General features: G+C 45.3%; 1 protein-coding gene across 1 annotated transcript in view; it reads left to right on the plus strand.

The window, feature by feature from the left end:
• Positions 1-15909, plus strand: part of PRKCH (protein kinase C eta) — a 212981-nt gene extending 197072 nt beyond the window's left edge. Inside the window, exons 13-14 of the mRNA XM_001498126.7 lie at positions 12996-13139; positions 14597-15909. Coding sequence (XP_001498176.1) covers positions 12996-13139; positions 14597-14743 — 291 coding nt within the window. The 3' untranslated portion in view covers positions 14744-15909. The remainder of the gene's footprint in view (positions 1-12995; positions 13140-14596) is intronic.
• The last annotated feature ends 1233 nt before the right edge of the window (positions 15910-17142 follow it).

Below are 17142 nucleotides of genomic sequence, written 5' to 3' on the forward strand. Positions count from 1 at the left end.
ACTCAGAATGGCAGAGGTAGAAGATCCTTAAAAACATCTTGTCCAAATCCCTGGTTAATAGATGAAGCTGAGGCCCAGGGAGGTGAAGCGATGTCACGTGGTAGAATGGAAAGATCACACACTAGTCAGAGAGTTGCAAGACCCCATTCTCCTTCTGTCACTGCTCTCCTGTCTTTACCCCATGGAGGAGTGATGATAACACCAACAGGACCCAGTTCCAGTGAGATAGTGCACGTGAAAGCCTTTTCCAAGTGGCATGTGCAATACAGGAGGGAGTTATTAGCATTGTTAAATTATGAGTAGTAATTTCATAGCACGCTGAGAGGTGTCATTATCTTCATCCTCTCCTTGAACAATCCACCAACATCATCAAGATTATTAAGTGCTTAATTGTAAATGAGGCTGTGTTAGATTTTTATTCCTAAGAGAATCTATTTCTATTTTTCCAGGAGCTTTCTACCGAAATCAAAGACACATAAGCCGGGTGTAAATAGCCAAGTAGATATTGATCCTCCTATTCATTTAACAGGCATATATTAATGCATATATGCATAGCAGCCGTAGGCCTGCTATGGTCAGGTACGGTGCAAGGGGCTGGGCATCAGAGATGAGCAAGATAGACGTCATCCCTGCCTTCATGAAATTTCGTCCAGTCAGGTTGGGGAAGGAGACAAATGTTAAAAAAAGAAATTATACAAATAACTATATACTTCCAATTCAATAAGGAAAAAAGTCTAAGGTGCTTTGAGAATATATAACAGGCAGACCTAACCTACTGTAGATTGTCAAAGGAGGCCATCATGAGGATATGACATTTAAGTTGAGAACAAAGATGGAGAGAAGTTAGTCAGGCTTACAGGTACGTGACGATCTTGAGAAAGGAGAAGTCCATTTGAGTAACTCTATGGCAGTGTGGCTGGAGTAACGAGCAAAGCTGGGGGCCTGGGGGATGTAGGAGATGAGGCTGAAGAAACAGTGAAACTATGAAGGACACAGGAGGCCACATGAAGGACTTTAACCTTTACCTGAAATGCCAAGATAAGTCACTGAAGGATTTCAAGCAAGCATGAGTGACAAAATCATTTTTTCATGTTTAAAAGATCACTCTGGAATTGTGTAAAGAGATATTGTGGATCAAACAGACTGAAGTATTCACAGATGAAATAGCTGTTTTTTCGTTTTTTGTTTTTTCAAAATAATGCAGGGGTGGCAGGGAAGAACAGATAAAATGAGATTGGTCATGTGTCAGTAAGTGTCAAGGTTGGGTGATGGGTACATTCCTGCATATGTTTGAAATTTTCCATTATAGTAAATTTTGTTTAAATTAAGGGATATCTTGTACAAGTTCAAAATGTGTGTGGATATGTCTGTGTACGTATATTATATATATGTGTGTATATATATACATACACATATTCTAGCCTGTGTAGAAAAAGTGAACTCAGCCTTCATGAATGAAGTGAAATAATTTAATAATACAAACATACACAAAGAAGAAGTGATGTGAGCCACATGCCAGCGCTCCAGTAGATCCAGCTACATCTTTTTTTTTAGTTTATTTTTAAATTTATGACGAAATGTTTCAGTAACAGTTGGCCTAGCCACTTATCTTGATTCCCAGTAAGACTCTCAAGGTCCTAGACTGGGAGTCTGCATCACCCCAGGCATTTTTATGCTACAGACAAAATTAATCAGTGGTTTTAGTGTACTCATTCTTCACCATCCACACACAGTCTCCATACCTGCTCTAGAAGTGTCCCTCAACCTCCACGTTGAGTACCCCAGTGTAGCCCGAAGAAGGATTTTTAACAGAGGACGGAGGAGAGAGCCCTCCTTGGTGAGCTCTGCCCCACGCTGCTGCCCTGGACCCGCTGTACGATCCTTTTCTGTGGGCTGGGGCGGCCCTTTCCCACCAGAGAGGCAGGAAAGGCCAAGATCTCCAAGCCAGCCTCACATCCGCTCTCACGCTGTCTCAGCATGGTGGGGCATGCCTACTTGGCTCCCTGAGATTTCCTGATGAACTTTTCTTTGGAACGTGAGGTCAGCACTGCTCCTGGAATTGGGGTATGCTGGATATTTTGCATGCCCTTTTTTTTCCTTTAAAAGGGAATGCTTTCTGAATTCCTTCTTAGCTTTTTAAGTGGAAAGTAGAAACTATTTGGATATGTTTATATGATGTACCATAGAGTCACAGATGTTAAAGACCTCGGGGCGTCATATGGTGTAATGATGTCAGTGAGTCCCTGAGTTTGGGGTGAGGCGATATTCTCGTCCAGTGTTCCGCAGAAAGTGAGTGTCGGACAGGATGGGCATCAGCGCCTTACCCACCGAACTCTAGCCCCATATTACTTTCCTACCTGGCCCTTCTCGTCATCACTTTTACCACCACTCCAAAGACTGTGGACTTTTGAGTTCCTTGTGTATGAATGTCCAAAACTTTCATATAGACATGGAGAGAGGGCAGAGGACTTGCTGGTGAGAACACTTTCCATGGAGCACAGGACCAGGAGAAGGGGGAGGAGCTGGAGCGCACACAGTTTTTAGCCGAGGACTGCTGCTTGAAAAAGATCCCCAAATCGTTAACCAGTGATCCTTACAACCAGAAACAGCCATGGTACACACTCAGAAAGTACAACAGGAAGACTATTTTTTCTTGCTTGCCCTTTTGTCTCTCGTTTCTCATCTTTGCTTTAAACGTGCGTGTTAAACTCTCTCGTGTGCATGCTCCAAAAGCAAAACCATGCCACCTCCACTCAGAGAATAGATGATAAAAACTGGCAACATCTACAGAAGTTAACACAGAAAAGATATATGAAGATACAGACTTCTGTAAACAACACATAGAGGCTTTCCAGATTGCTGACCTTAGAGATGATTTTTTTAATGATTTTTTTACTTGGTTTTGGCATAAATACATGTTTTTTGTTGACCACCATGTTACCAAGTTTCCTAAACTGGCACTAAATTATCCTAAATGCTAATAATCATGACAGAAGAAAATATACAGCTTGCTTAGAGCTTGTGCGGTTGCACTGAGTTTTGCCCTGGTCTAGCTCCAGAAAGACGTGGGGAAGTCCTCACGAGTCCACAGAGCATGGGAGGGTGATGGCCTCTCTCTGAGGTCGGTGTCCCTTTGTGCTAAATCGTCTCCTGTGAGCGAGCACCAGGCTCAGTGCTGACTCAGGTGAATCAACGCCCTTGTCTCTGAGCTCACACAGGTGGCCAGGTTAGATAAGTGCTGAAAGGAGCTTGGTGCCTTCTCCTGAGTCACCTTTGTCAGTTCAGGAGGTGTTGTAAACTTGGCATCAGAAGGAGATTATAGAGTGCTTTTGTTCTCAGCTTTACAGAAATTGAAGTGTGTGTGCATGTGTGGGTTTATCTGTCATCACGCCTGTCAGATTCCATCATCTGTGCCTTGTCTGCAGGAGGCCTGTTTGCCTCTGTGCACAAAGGGGGACCCACCATTAATTCTGGGATCCTCTTTTAACGGTGTGTCCCACATCTGTCACCAGACAGTTGATCGGAGCAGCACGAGTTTGAGCCTCTCCATTTCCTACTCCCCTCCTGGAGAGGTGGGAATGCTCAAGGGAGCAGCCAAAAGGTGGTCAGCCAGGAGGAGGCTGAGAAAGTAGAGGAAAAACTGGGACCAGAGTAATGCAGAGGATCCAACACTGGATCATGAGAGCTGATTTTTCACACACTGTTATAGGGAGAATCCAAAAGAAAGTTACTGGAAGATCCTTTAACAAGAGGGATGGTTAACATGCAGGCTGGCAGCTCCTTGCCAGGACTGGAGTTCCCATATGAGGAAATGGAGCTGCTCCACAGGACTCTTAGTTTCGCTCTGAGTGAAACTCCTGGTACAGTGAAAACCTTTCAGAAATGGACCATTTACTCCCAGGCAGATCAAGGCTAGCATTGGCAGAAAACAGAAAAACACTAGCATACGATCTTCCCAGAAACCTTGTATTTGGCATTTCTTAATCATATTTTATTAAAGGTATTGTTCTCAACTTCCTTCCCCCTCATTTTTGCTTTTAAGTATCCTAAGAATGGAGGTTCTCATGATTTAAGACGGACCCTGACTTATGATGGTTCCACTTAGGATTTTTCTTTACAATGGTGCAAGGGTGATACGAATTCCATAGAAATTGTACCTCGAAGTTTGAATTTTGATCTTTTCCCAGGTTAGTGGTGTACAGTACATAGTCTCTCGCGATGCTGGGCAGCGGCAGCGAGCACAGCTCCCAGTCAGCCACGTGATCGTGAGGGTGAACAACCGATACCCTGAGAACCATTCTGTACCCATCCGACCATTCTGTTTGTCACTTTCAGGACAGTATTCAATAAGTTGCATGAGATACTCAGCACTTACTATAAAATAGGCTTTGTGTTAGATGACTTTGCCCAACTGTGGGCTAATGTGAGTGTTCTGAGCATGTTTAAGGTAGACCAGGCTAAGCTGTAATGTTCAGTAGGTTAGGTGTATTAAATGCATTTTCAACATACGATGGGCTTATTGGGGTATAACCCCATCGTAAGTTGAGGAAGATCTGTATTTATGGCTAGCAGCGTGAAGGATTTTTCTTTTCTTTTTTTAATGGAGTACAAATACCACATGCCTCTTGAATCTCCATATCTCAGCCTAGAGGATAAAGACGTCAGAGGTTTTATAAAGTGAGCGTGGAAATCTTTTCTATGTGGAGGTTTGCTAACTGGTGTTTGTGGGTCAGAAGAGTTGTTTGTTTTAAGTTGAAAAACTCTTGTGAACAGAAGTAGTACACCGTTTTCTTTTTCTTTGCAACTATCAAAGATCCATAGCTTTTAGCAGTGGATGGTTAGGTTTGGTTTGGACACCAAAGATAGTGTGTATCCCTGATAAAGAAAGGTGCTGGCCTCAGTTTCCTCAGGTGGAAATAAAGGGCACTGCGTAGTGTGCCTCAGAGGGTCCTGCTTTAGCACTTGCTTCTTTTCAATAGCTGAATTTCAGGGACCACACCTGGAGGGAAGCAGCGGCTTGAGCACGTGGCTGTGTGAGGAGCAGCAGTGAGTCGGGCTTCCTTTGCCTTAGCGCCTGGGAGTTACTGGAGCGCATGAGGCCCGCCCTGTCAGTCAGAGCGGCTCGAGACTGGTTTGCTGGGAATGAAACCATGTTGGCTAACAATGTTGGCGTTGGCAGAAATGCCTGACCTTGGGCTTCCATCTCTGAGACTCTACCTCTGACGTTTACCTTTTTTTAACCAATATTGTCACATGACTTGAGTGAAGCCACTGAGGTGGCTTGGCATTCAGGGGAAGCCATAACAATTATAAAACACAGGAAGGGCGGAGAGTTAAGAGCACTGAGAAGGAATTTGGAACATGCCCATGAAAAGGCTGTTGGATTCCAATCACAGACAGGGTGCAAAATATAGCCAACAAACCCGCTACAGATTTTAGCACTGTTCCTGCCCCTCTGCAGTAACAGGAACGGTACAGGGCATTTGTTGTGCGGGTTTTCATTAGGAGGAAATAAAGTGCACTGTGTACCGTGTCTCTCGAGATATCTCACCAAATATTCTGATGTAGGTCAGTTATAACCTGTCACTGAAGACGTGGATCCATTGCATTTTCAAATATACTCAGAGGCCCACTCCTTCAGTCACTCGCCTACGGAGATCAGCTTGAGCAAGTTTTATTTTGTTTTCTTTTTATAAAGACAAGTCCACTTCAGAACCAAGGAAAATGTGGCATCTCTAGCTGAGGGTCAGTCACCTTCAAAATGTCAGCTTTTTTCTCCCAGAATTTTAGTGATAAACCCAAAAAGAGAAGAAGGAAGGGATAAGATTATAGGCTCTTGATATTGACATGGACCCTGGAGGGCACTCGTCTCCCCTTCCACCTGATGCCAGCCAGGTCATCCAGAATGTTTCATCGAGACACTCGTGGTCCTCCCAGGAAAGCCCCTTCTATCACTCAATGGCAGCAAGTATCCAAAAAGTTTGATTTTAATTTTCCTTACGATATACTTATATATGCTCTTTTAACTCCCAGTCCCTGGAGGTACGTCTCCATTTAGAACTGCCTCTTCTGGCCAAAATACCAACAGTGTCCTTCTGTCTTCTCTTCTCCAATATAAAGGGGGCCCAAGGTGTTTGCAGGAACCAGACAATCAGACTGAAGGATTCCTTTGGTTCTTTTCAAGACTATTCTTTGTCTCTGCCTTCTCTTAGCACCCACTCTGCATACACTTGAATGTCACGTGGGCCAGCAAAGGAACTACAACATAAGTAAACACACAAAGTGCTACGCATTCTCATTCAGGGCGAGTCCTGAAGGGTGTCCCAGCATTCCTCCTGACCTGTCAGTCCACACTGTTCTTTTATCCAGAATCCAAATGAGAAGATTACTAAACCTCCCCTTGAGGCCACCACAAGTGACTGAGAGTGGAGTTTTCTAGTGTTAGATAGACCTGGGTTTGAATCCCAGCTCCACCCCTCCCAAACTGGGTGGCTTTGGGCAGGTTACAGATTGATCTGTTCCTCAGTTTCCTAATCTGTAAATAAGAATCACAATCAGGGTTGCTGTTGGTATTATGTAGAATGAATTTGAAACACTTTAAATGTCAATGCCTGGTGTAATACAAGAGTACATAACATACATATATTAGTAGTGATGGCTGCCACTTATTAAGCTCTAACGTTTACAAAAACTGTACCATTCTCTTTCCCACTCCTACAGCTGCCTCCTGCCCAAACCAGTTTGGATCTGGATCCCTGTATGCTGTGAGAATGGCAGGAGTGGTCTATAGCCATAGGTGTGTGGATTAATAGTTCCACCTCTGCCTAGTAAATTCCACTCAGATCCAATCTGAACAAGCTAAAGCAACTCTCCTTCTCTTGGCTCCTCCAATATTCCACAGCAACACCAATCTGTATAATAATCTGTACTTGGGAAGATGACAGTTTGTTTCCCCAGATCTATTCAAAAAAACCCATTGTATATGCTTCTCTCCTGCCCCCAGGCTCCATCCCACCCCCAGGGGGTCATTGTCAGCCTCATTTTAGGTTTAAATATCTGTCTCTGCCTTCTCCTATAGAAAAGTGACTTACCAACGCCAAGTCAAAGGCCTGATGTCTCTCTCCTCCCTAGATGCCACATGCCCACCTTTGTCCCTCTTACCACTGCTCTGGGCTGGATGGTGCTGCCAGCACAGGTCATTCCCAGATCTGAGCCTCACCGCTGCAGCTGGCATGAAGGGGTGTGAAGGGAGAAGGTTGGTGACTGGTCTTCATAACTAGGTCAGACTGTACCTGAGACAGTGGCAAAAGACAGACACATGTGGTTGCAACATGCACACCAGGCATGCATTTTGTCAGCCCCAGGGTGGCCATCGTGGCTGTGAACCATACTCTATTCTGTGTCCTGTGCTCTTACTCTGCTCTCCCTCCCCAGGACTCTCTGTCGAGCCATAAACTGCCTTCTTCCCAGTTAGGAGCGTCTCCCTGGAATATTGATGGGAATGTTCCATGGCATGGTTTCCTTCCCTTCTGGCTTGCCAGTATTAACTGCTAACCGTCACTGCCCTTTGGTCTGAAATTGAATGAAAGGAGAAGGTCATTTTGCTTGTCCAACAGCCAAATCCAACTATTAGTTAGAAAATACAGTGTTTTCTCCCTCCTGGAAGTAAATCTTATTAGACTAATTGCTCTTTTATATAACTAGTCTTCTTCCTCTGAAATCAGACAGATTTTGAAAGAAGAAAAAATACTTTTAACCATTGCCTACATTTTAATGAGTTTCAAAGTACGTTTGGATCCTGTTATCTCAAGACGCAGTATTACACAGAGTTAGTCTAAACTGTATCCTCTCGAACATCCGACAACTCAAACCCACAGCCTCCTCATGTGTAGCAGAGCCCACGAGAGAGCACTGGACCTGACACCAGTTTACAAAGAAGTTGCTCCATTACACCCTTTGTCCTGCCTTCAGTATCTGTTGTTAAAGCGGACGTAACTGCACGTTAAAACCTGAGTAGCATTTGTATTCTTAATTTTTTAAGATTGTCTTTAGAAATCTTTCCTGTCAGAAAAATTGCTTTCCAGAGACCATTGCCATCACTACCAGCCGCTGTTGGACCCTGGGGCCGTGAGAGCAGACACACACTGTGCTCTGTGTTTCCTGGCCGCGGCATGGAGAAGCAGCGGGAGCCTGCCAGGCCCCAGGGGCAAGGCTGGCCTCACTCTTTGTCTCTCTGAGGCCCTCCATCCATGCTCCTGCCTTTAGGTAGAGCAGGGTGGACCTAGAAGAGGTTTAACAAGATGCTTACTAATACTGACATTTATTGAGGCTTCCTTTGTGTCAGGCATTTTACACTGATTATCTCATTTGCTTGTCATAACAACCTTATGAAGTACAGGAAAATCTCCATTTTATAGTTGAGGAATCTGAGGCCCAGAGAAGTTAAGAAATTTGTACAAGTTTACGCAGCTCACACAGGTAGTCAAACTGCAGAGCCTCACCAGTTAACCCCTGGGCCCTTCCTGTCAGCGGAGCTCTTCCGCCCTGCAAGCAGCCTTCCCTGGTTTACAGGAGGCTTCCCAGGACATTCTTGTACAAACCTGGCCCACAGCTCTTACATTTCCCTGTAGTGCTCCCTTCGGGAGGACGCCTGGCTGGCTGCTGTCCCTTGTCGTCATACCTTCTCAGCGGCCTGGAAAGAGCTGTTAAGTAGCTCATGCTCAGGGCAGGGACACCTCCAATTCCTTCAGTATTCTTCAGTTAACTTCCACTTTAATGAAGGCCACAGAAGGAGGGGGAATGCGGAATGAGTCCCTGCGTCCTTGACCTCTCTCCTTACCCTGCTCCCCCGTTAGCTTGAGACTGACATTTGGGTGCAACCAGATTCTCCACCCCGGCCTCCTCACCCACTCTTTGCAGCTTATAAAGTGCCTTTATTGACCCTAGAAGACATTCTGCTTCCTTCAGTAAATGTGTCCAGAATCTTTCGCGAAGTCACTTTAATTTCCTCTTTGGCTGACTTTCTTGTTTGGACCACAGTGGGGTAGAAGATCAGTTGAGGTGAGGCAAGTTTTAAGTATGACCTTAGACGTGGATGAATGATTGCTCTCAACAACACCGTCGTTCACTTGTTGGCATTTGGGTCCCATTAGGGATGTATGCAAGTAGAGGACGTTTTCTGCAAAGGGTTATGCCTTTACCATTCACAGCAGAGGAAGACGGTGTCGAGGGAGAGCCCTGGGCCTGGCCTAGAGCAGCAGGCCCCTCCTGCCCCCAGGCCTACACGCCCGCAGATATGCACTGGGAAAGATTTCAGACCCAGGACTGGTGTTAAATGTTCTCATAACTCCCCATCTCCGCCTCATTGGAGGGGTAGTCATAGAAGGGCTGTACCCTCCTCCTCGGAAGGCTCTCTTTCATGGTCTTCATCATGAGCTCCTCCTGCTGTCACCCTGCGTTCTTCTCCTTCTGTGCCAGGGCTCAGGAGCCAGGCACAGTGGATGGGTGACGCCAGCCAGGCGTGAGGCAATGGGGAGTGGTGGGACACGTGGTGGACCAGGGATCGCATGTCCCATCTAAAGAGGCAGCCACTGCTCAACTCCAGGCCATTTTTATAAAAAAGAAGTGCAGGTCCAGCATTCCAGAATATCCCATTTTCCAAGAGAAGTTAGAAAACTTGTCTTTTATGTGATGTGACATTTCCTACTTTTTAAATGTTTGACTAGTAATTAAAATTATTTTAAAACACACTGTGTGGGCCAAATAAAATGTCTGAGGCCGGGGCCGGTCTCAGTTCTGTGCTCTTTCTCCCTCTCTGCATCTGGCCTGCCCTCACAGCTTCAGCTTTCGCCCTCCCACCAAGTGTTGATGTCTCTGGGAGTGAGACCCCTCACCCTGGCCTGCGCTCCTCAAATGCAAGCTGAGCTCATCCGCCTCCCTGATCTGCACACCGTCAGATCTTGAGAAATGTTAGATGCTTTTGTTCCATTCCTCTGACACAAATACTACTATTACTACTGTTACTACTGTTGATACTACTATTAATGCTACCCAAAATCTGCTGCTCCTCTCTGCTTACCTGTTTCCGTTACCCAACACCACCGCTCCATCAGCCAGAGCAAGCCGACCCTGTGCCCTGCGCTCCCTCCTACCCTTCACCCCAGCTCCCGGCAGTGTGCTCCTTCTTCCACAGTCCCTCCAGGACTTGCTCCCGACTTCTCCTTCCTACTAATCAGAGACTCTTCTAGCTCCTGAACCTGTCGTGTCTTCTCAACCTCCTAACTGTTCAGCCACCACCAGTCTCTGACCTCTCTGTTTGGGGTTTATCCATCACACTGTGGCTAGATCATCTCCTAAATCCCAGGGCAGCTCTCGTCACTTACCTCGTGGTACACTTTTGATGGATCCTGCTGGCTGCCCCACAGTTCTTTAACCATCCCCATGTGCCAGCCGTGCCACGCTGTGTGCCCCTCCGCCAACATACGAGGCGCTTGCACGCATCTATGCATCTGTGCTGGCTATGTCCTCGGGCATGATTGTCTTCTTCCTTCATGCCCACATTAATTCTACTCATCAGCCCCATCTCCTGTCAAAGGCCAGCTCTTCCATGACGCCATTCCTTGCCTTCTCACCGCCAGCTCCCAGTGCTATTTGCCTGGTCCCTCTTCAAAGTTCCCCCGGGACTTTGCTCTCTCTCTCTTCGTTTCACCCAGCTGTGTATTACAGATCAACTTTGCTTGCCTCTTCCCCTTTCTCTCGATCAGCTCCTTCATAGGGAGACTGTTTTTGCGTCTGTATATCCCTACGAGGCCTAGTACACTGCCTTGCATACAGCAGACTCCCTGTAAACCTTTGTAAATTGAATGAAACATTTTTTTAAGTGGAGGATGACTGTATCTAAAGGGCTTAAGACAAGATATTAAAAGTCAAAACAAAACTGCTTGATTATTCAAAAGGATTTCTCAGGACCCTCAGAGAAGGTGCCAAGCTTGTGAAAGGGTTGTTCTGCCTGTCTCCATTCCCAGGGATGCAGTTTGTGGAGGAGGAAGAGCCGTGATTCAGTCTGCTTTTCCTCAGGCAGTGCCTTGCCACAGTGCCCCTCGGAAGCTCGACTTCAGTGCCAGAGGAGAATGGGCAAAGTCTCTTGGACACTGGGGCTTCTGCCACCCTGGCATCAAGAGCCCTGCACTGTTCCTCTTGCCCAGAAGAACAAGTTGTACCCACACATTCACAAGATGTCCTCTGCTCACATCATTGGCAGGCCTGGGAATTTCCCACAAGCCATCTGGTCTGTTTTGCCGTCCTTATATCCTGAGTTTCTTGCAGCATTGTTTTTTTGTTAATTAGCTCTTAGAATAGACACTGCTAGTCTATCAGGGATTGCTTCCCATTGACTTTCCAAAAGAGAGAATCTACTCATTTCTTCTGTGTGTGTGTGTTCTCTTTCCTTTCTGAGTTGCACAGACTTATCGGGGAGAGCCCAAGCTATTTATCAGATACATAGTTGCTAAATGCACACTGACCACTGTTTGTGCCTGGAGTGCTGACTGCTCCGATGGAAGCCGTGTGGCTCTGGAGGCTTCTTTCACTGTCGGTTCCACCTCCTACCCAGTACCATCTGTGGCCTTGCACTCCTCGTCACTAGGAGAGAAGAGAAGCCATTAAACCCCATCAGTGTCTTCATCTTTTATTAGCTCACCTTTTTAGCATTTTATGAGGTTTATCTCGTCAGATTTGCATGGGGACTTTTGCAGCCTCCTCCCTCCACGTGATCATTTTCATGTGAAGCAACACTGGAGGCTTTGCGGCTTCGGACCCGGGCAGGGACGGCCACCTCCAAGCTCTGCCTTTTCATGTCCGCACCTTCAGGAAGATTTCCTTTTTATTTACTCTGGAAACTCTACTCCACAGCAATCTCTGTGAACTCAGCATTACTTTTGTCTTGTGTTCATAAATCACACATGGAAAGGGCTGCTCGGGGGGCCTGTGATAAGTTGTCATAAATTTGTTTAAAGATAACTTGATTTAAATTTAAAAACAAAACAACTTTTTACCCCAGGCAATTTTCTTTTGAAAATAGGAAATTAAGTTAGCTTAAGTGTCTTTGAAATTGAAAATCACTTTCTGGCCATGAAAAGTGAGGCATCTCGTGCTAGTCCTCGGTCAGGACGTGATCAGAACACCTTTATTGGCCATTTTGTGAAAGTAGATTTAGCCCAAAACATCTTGACAGGAAACTTCCTTGGGGCTGAGCTCCTAACTGCTATAATGACAGAGGATTTCTATACACATGTTGCTTGAATGTGTGGCAATGCTTGTTTTAGTTTTTGGTCTACGTAGCAAGATTCTCAGTCATTAAACATTTCAAAGTGGAAGAAGGGAGCATCTTGAAGAAACAAACTTTTTACTTAAAACTATATCTTTGTTGCATAAAGAAAAGTGGTCAACTTTGTTTATCCTAGAGCCAGAACACAGAAGTTTACATTTTTCACCCTGTGGCTTCTTCACACAGATCTTCAAAATAATGACTTTGACTCTTCTCTCTGTGGTCTTGTCAGAGAGCGGGAATCCTGGCTGCTGGTCAGGTCTCACAGAAAAATAGCACAGCTGTTCCTAAAAGTAGCCCCATTCATAAGATGCGGCCTCTCTGCAACTGCAGTGTTGGAGAAAGGCACACTATTTTATAAAGAGTTTCTTTTCTTTAAAGGGGAAAGAAAAATACATGGTATTTACAGGAAAGAAAACTGGACTCTTCTGCTTTATTTTAGAGGCCACGTCTGAAATGGAAATAGGGAAGGCCGTAAATACACACAAGCAATTGCACCTTTAAGGGATGATTCATTGGCTGTGCTGGCAGTGATGGAAAATTCAGCTAGTTAAGCGAGATCAGCCAGAAAGCCTCACTCAGGCTCCTCTGCCAGGGCTGATGCCTACCATCTTGTGACATACTTGTGTAAGGGATTGAATGATTGACTCTCTTTCTCTCCCTCTCTCAGTTCATGACCAAGAACCCCACCATGCGCTTGGGCAGCCTGACTCAGGGCGGTGAGCATGCCATTTTGAGACATCCTTTCTTTAAGGAAATCGACTGGGCCCAGCTGAACCATCGCCAAATAGAACCACCTTTCAGACCCAGAATCGTAAGTGTCCAAGACCGTCATAGTAGACTTTCTTCTTTCTTAAAACATCACAGTGTTCCGCCAAAGTCGTTTGAGCAGCTGGATGGTCCCTTATGGAATAACCGAACCGGAAGCTCAGCCTGACACTTTACAGGGCAGCCTCATCTGGTAGGAGGCCGGGCTCCTTGCCTTCCAGGTTACTTCTCACAAAGTTTTCACCTCTCGCTTGCCCTGGCTCCATCCTCCCTTAATCAAAGTTAAAATTTCCCAGGGGTCTAAGATGCCTTTGGGCATCTTAGAAACTTTCCAGGTTTCCCCAAAAGGTTTGGCTAACTGAGACATTCATTGTTCTTAGCCAGTTTCCTCGTGCTCCTTAGTCAGGGTGCCTTTGCCAAGCCTCCAAGGAAGTAGAGAGGGCATGAAATGCTACTTAATTCACTGTGCCTGACTCCTTGGCTTGGGGAGCCTGGGTCTGTAACAGCTGCTGCAGCACAGAGCTCTGGCCAGAACAGGCCAAGTCCCTTTTGACTGGAGAAATGCTGGAAGCACCGAGGGTGCCTCCCCAAGCTAGGAAGCTGAGTGGGGTAGCATTCCTGAGCATGCTCCAGCTCTTGGTCTAAGAGGTAAGTCTTTCTCATCTGTGGGTCAAGAGATCCACCATGGGAAGGCAGAGAACTCAGCTAGCAGATGAAGAATTAGGGGGACAAGGGCTGCTCCAAAGGCATAGAAGTATCATTGAGTCAGATAAGAGAAGTGAGAGGTCTAACAATGGTAGAAATGATCTTTTCAGCATTTATTTATAAAGATGTAAAATACCAACATGTCTAAATAATAGCTAACTTAATCAGTACCACCCTGCTAGGTTGGACACCAGGCCTCAGAGTTAAAAGCCACTTCCTTTAATGGGCATCCACCTCCATCTCCTTGGGATGAGGGAAAGCTTTGCCAACAGGATATAATAAATCTGCTTGGTGAGTAAAGAGAGAGGCAGTTGTTCCCTAAACTCAGCGTTTCTAGTAAGTCTTTTGAGAAAATCTCTTCAAGCATATAGACCTGTGTGCAAACAGTAGGTGGGGCAAGTGTGAACTTACTCAACCTCAGTTGACAAATACAAGCTTGTGTGCCCCTCAGTAAGGTCCATTGAAAAGTAGCATGTCAGTGAAATATGGAGAGCAAAGGGTGAGTGAACTGGCTGCTTCAGGTGACCAAATTAATTCCTTAGCCTCCCAACCTAAGGCTGGCCTGCTCAGCAAGATTTTGATGGGGTTAGTGAATTGGTGGTTGCCAAATGCCATAATAATACACAATGCAATAGAATTACTATAAAGTGCTGTTTAATCATAATCGTCAAAACTGTAAACAATGCTACTAAAAGAGTTGCAGAGCAGTTCTCTGAACTCATCGGACTGGGCTAAGTCCCGTGGAAGATGCGGAAGGCTCGAGTGCATAAAATCTGACCCTTGTTTCTTTTTTGACAGAAATCCCGAGAAGACGTCAGTAATTTTGACCCTGACTTCATAAAGGAAGAGCCAGTTTTAACTCCAATTGATGAGGGACATCTTCCTATGATTAACCAGGATGAGTTTAGAAACTTTTCCTTTGTGTCTCCAGAAATGCAACCTTAGTCTCATGGGGAATGAGAGAGATGGTATGAGAATCACAAGGGGATACAGATTTTCCAGGAATTTCCTCTGTGAAGAAGTCTCCAGCACCAACCTTAGAACAAGAACCTTCCCTCCAGGGAACAGGTGGAGAACTGTGTGGAAGGATGGACCTTCAAGAGATCAACTCTTTCAAGTCCTGATGGAGCCATGGTACTGGAAATAGTTGATACCGAAATGAGATTTCACGAAGAAATGTACTGCTCAGCCTATGAGTTTCCATGGCTATTTCGGGCTTGGGATATTAACAGGAGCCAAAAGGAGAGAAGTTGTGAAGAATAAACTAGATCCTAGAAATTCTGAGCCAAACAGGCTTTTTACTTCAAGAGACAAGTTGAGACTTTGTACGGACCACTCTGTGCTCTTCTTTAAGCCAGTGAGCCGCTGATACTGGCACTCTGCAAGAAGTCTCTAAGTGCTAATGAAGAATTTAAAGATAAGGACATGAACGGCTTTCCAAATAGAATGATTTCCTCTGAAGAAACAAAAAGTGGTATTCATAAAACTCACAACTTAGAGCCCGATCTTGAAAACAGATGTCGAGCACCAAGACAAGCTATTCCAGCTTGTTCTGCTCCTTCGTTTCATAGCTATTTATTGTGTCCAGTGAGACGGTGCCACAATCCCCAGTAGTATAAACAACAGATTTTCGTTGACCAGGCTTTCATTCTAGAGTCCATTAATTTACCAGAGTGGTGTTTGCGTTCTGTGCAATGCCTCTCCACATTGAATATGTCATACTTCTTTGTCTGCACATAACTCTTTTTTCACAGAAGGCTCACTGCCGTGACAGCAACTCTTTGCAAAACCAGCAGGCGAGCTAGAGGTGCCTGCTGCCTGCTGACTTGTGGGATCTCCTCTTGGGCAATGTGTCAGTGTCACTCTGGACTCATAAGTGAAGAATTGCACACCACTCACGTCAGTGACCATACTCATGGCTTAAACATTAGCAGTTTATTTAAATTATATTTCAAGAGACAAAGATGTTTGTTTGGTATGCATTTTAATAATTAGAAATGGCTCTTGTAAACAGGAAATTTATCAGAGAAGGACCTTATAATATGTAACCATATATGCAGTTGGAGAATTTTATCTAGCTGGAAATAAATGCATTTTGTAGCAAAAGGAAATTTTTTGTCTAGAAGAATTTGTCCCATCCCCATTAGGAGAGTAGACAGCTAATTAAAATGAAAGCTTTGAGCAGAATGGATAGAACTTTTGACTTAAAGCAAAATCCTGAGAGGAAAGGTTGGTATAACCTTCTGCGTATCCCTTAAGAGAACGTGGCCTGTCTCTTACTGACCAAAATTTCTGTTCTGAGTCAGTCAGGGTCATGACTGCTAAGCATTGCTGCAGCAGACTGACCCTCAGACTCTCAGTGGCTAGACAGAATGTTTATTTCTCATCCATGTAAAGTATAGTGCAAGTTCCATGGCCCTCTTCCATCTTGGAACTATGCCATCTGGAAAATGTAGCTTCTAAGGTCACCATAGCACAAGAAGACAGAGATGGAGGAGATGCTCGCTGCCTAACTCGCCCTCTGAGAAGGGACACACATCACCTCTGCTCACATATGATTGGCCAGACCATGGCCTCCCTCTAACTACAAACGAGATGGGGAATTACAGAGCAGCCAAGGGGTATCTGGCTAGTAGTGCCAGTCTCTGTTGGGGGCTCTTTTTTGCATCCCAAGGTGAAAGATGACTTTTGAATGACTAGAGTGGCAAGGAGGCTCCCTTGACGTTTGTTTGGCACTCCGTTCAGTGGCACTCTCACCTACGTGATTTCGCTAGGTCTGCACACTATCCCTGTGAAGTAACGGGTCACTCCACCTCTGTTTCCAGCGTGAATACCGTGGTACATCGTACAAATGGGAAGAGGAGAGGCTCAGAGCAGTTGAGTTAGTGGGTTGCCCAAAGGTTTCAGAGTTAGTAAGGAACCGAGCCAGTCTAGAGTTTAATTCTTTGAAGTTCTAATCCAGCACACTTCTGGAAAGGGAGGGATTGTTCTGATTTTAGGACTTTATGGCCTTCACAGCCACTTTGCCGCTCAGGGTCTCCTATTGCTCTGTGGGGCTGACGGGCTGCTTGGTACGGTTTATTCCACACTGGTAAAGACCCATGAAGAATAAAGCATGCCTCCTGTGTTCGTTTACAAAATCCATTATCATAGCCCTGCAAAGGACCCAGATGTCTCCTTTGATGAGTCTCTGCAATCACTCAGCAGCTTCCCTCTTCACAATCTATTCTCAAGCCTACTAACTTGGTCCCCGAGTTTGGGTTAAGTCCATTCTTTTAAGGTAATTCCAGACCTATCAGATAGATTATCGACAGCCAATGACTTTGCTATGATAGGATTTCCGG

The sequence above is a fragment of the Equus caballus genome, chromosome 24 (genome assembly GCF_041296265.1).
Source record: "Equus caballus isolate H_3958 breed thoroughbred chromosome 24, TB-T2T, whole genome shotgun sequence".
Classification (NCBI taxonomy): Eukaryota; Metazoa; Chordata; class Mammalia; order Perissodactyla; family Equidae; genus Equus; species Equus caballus.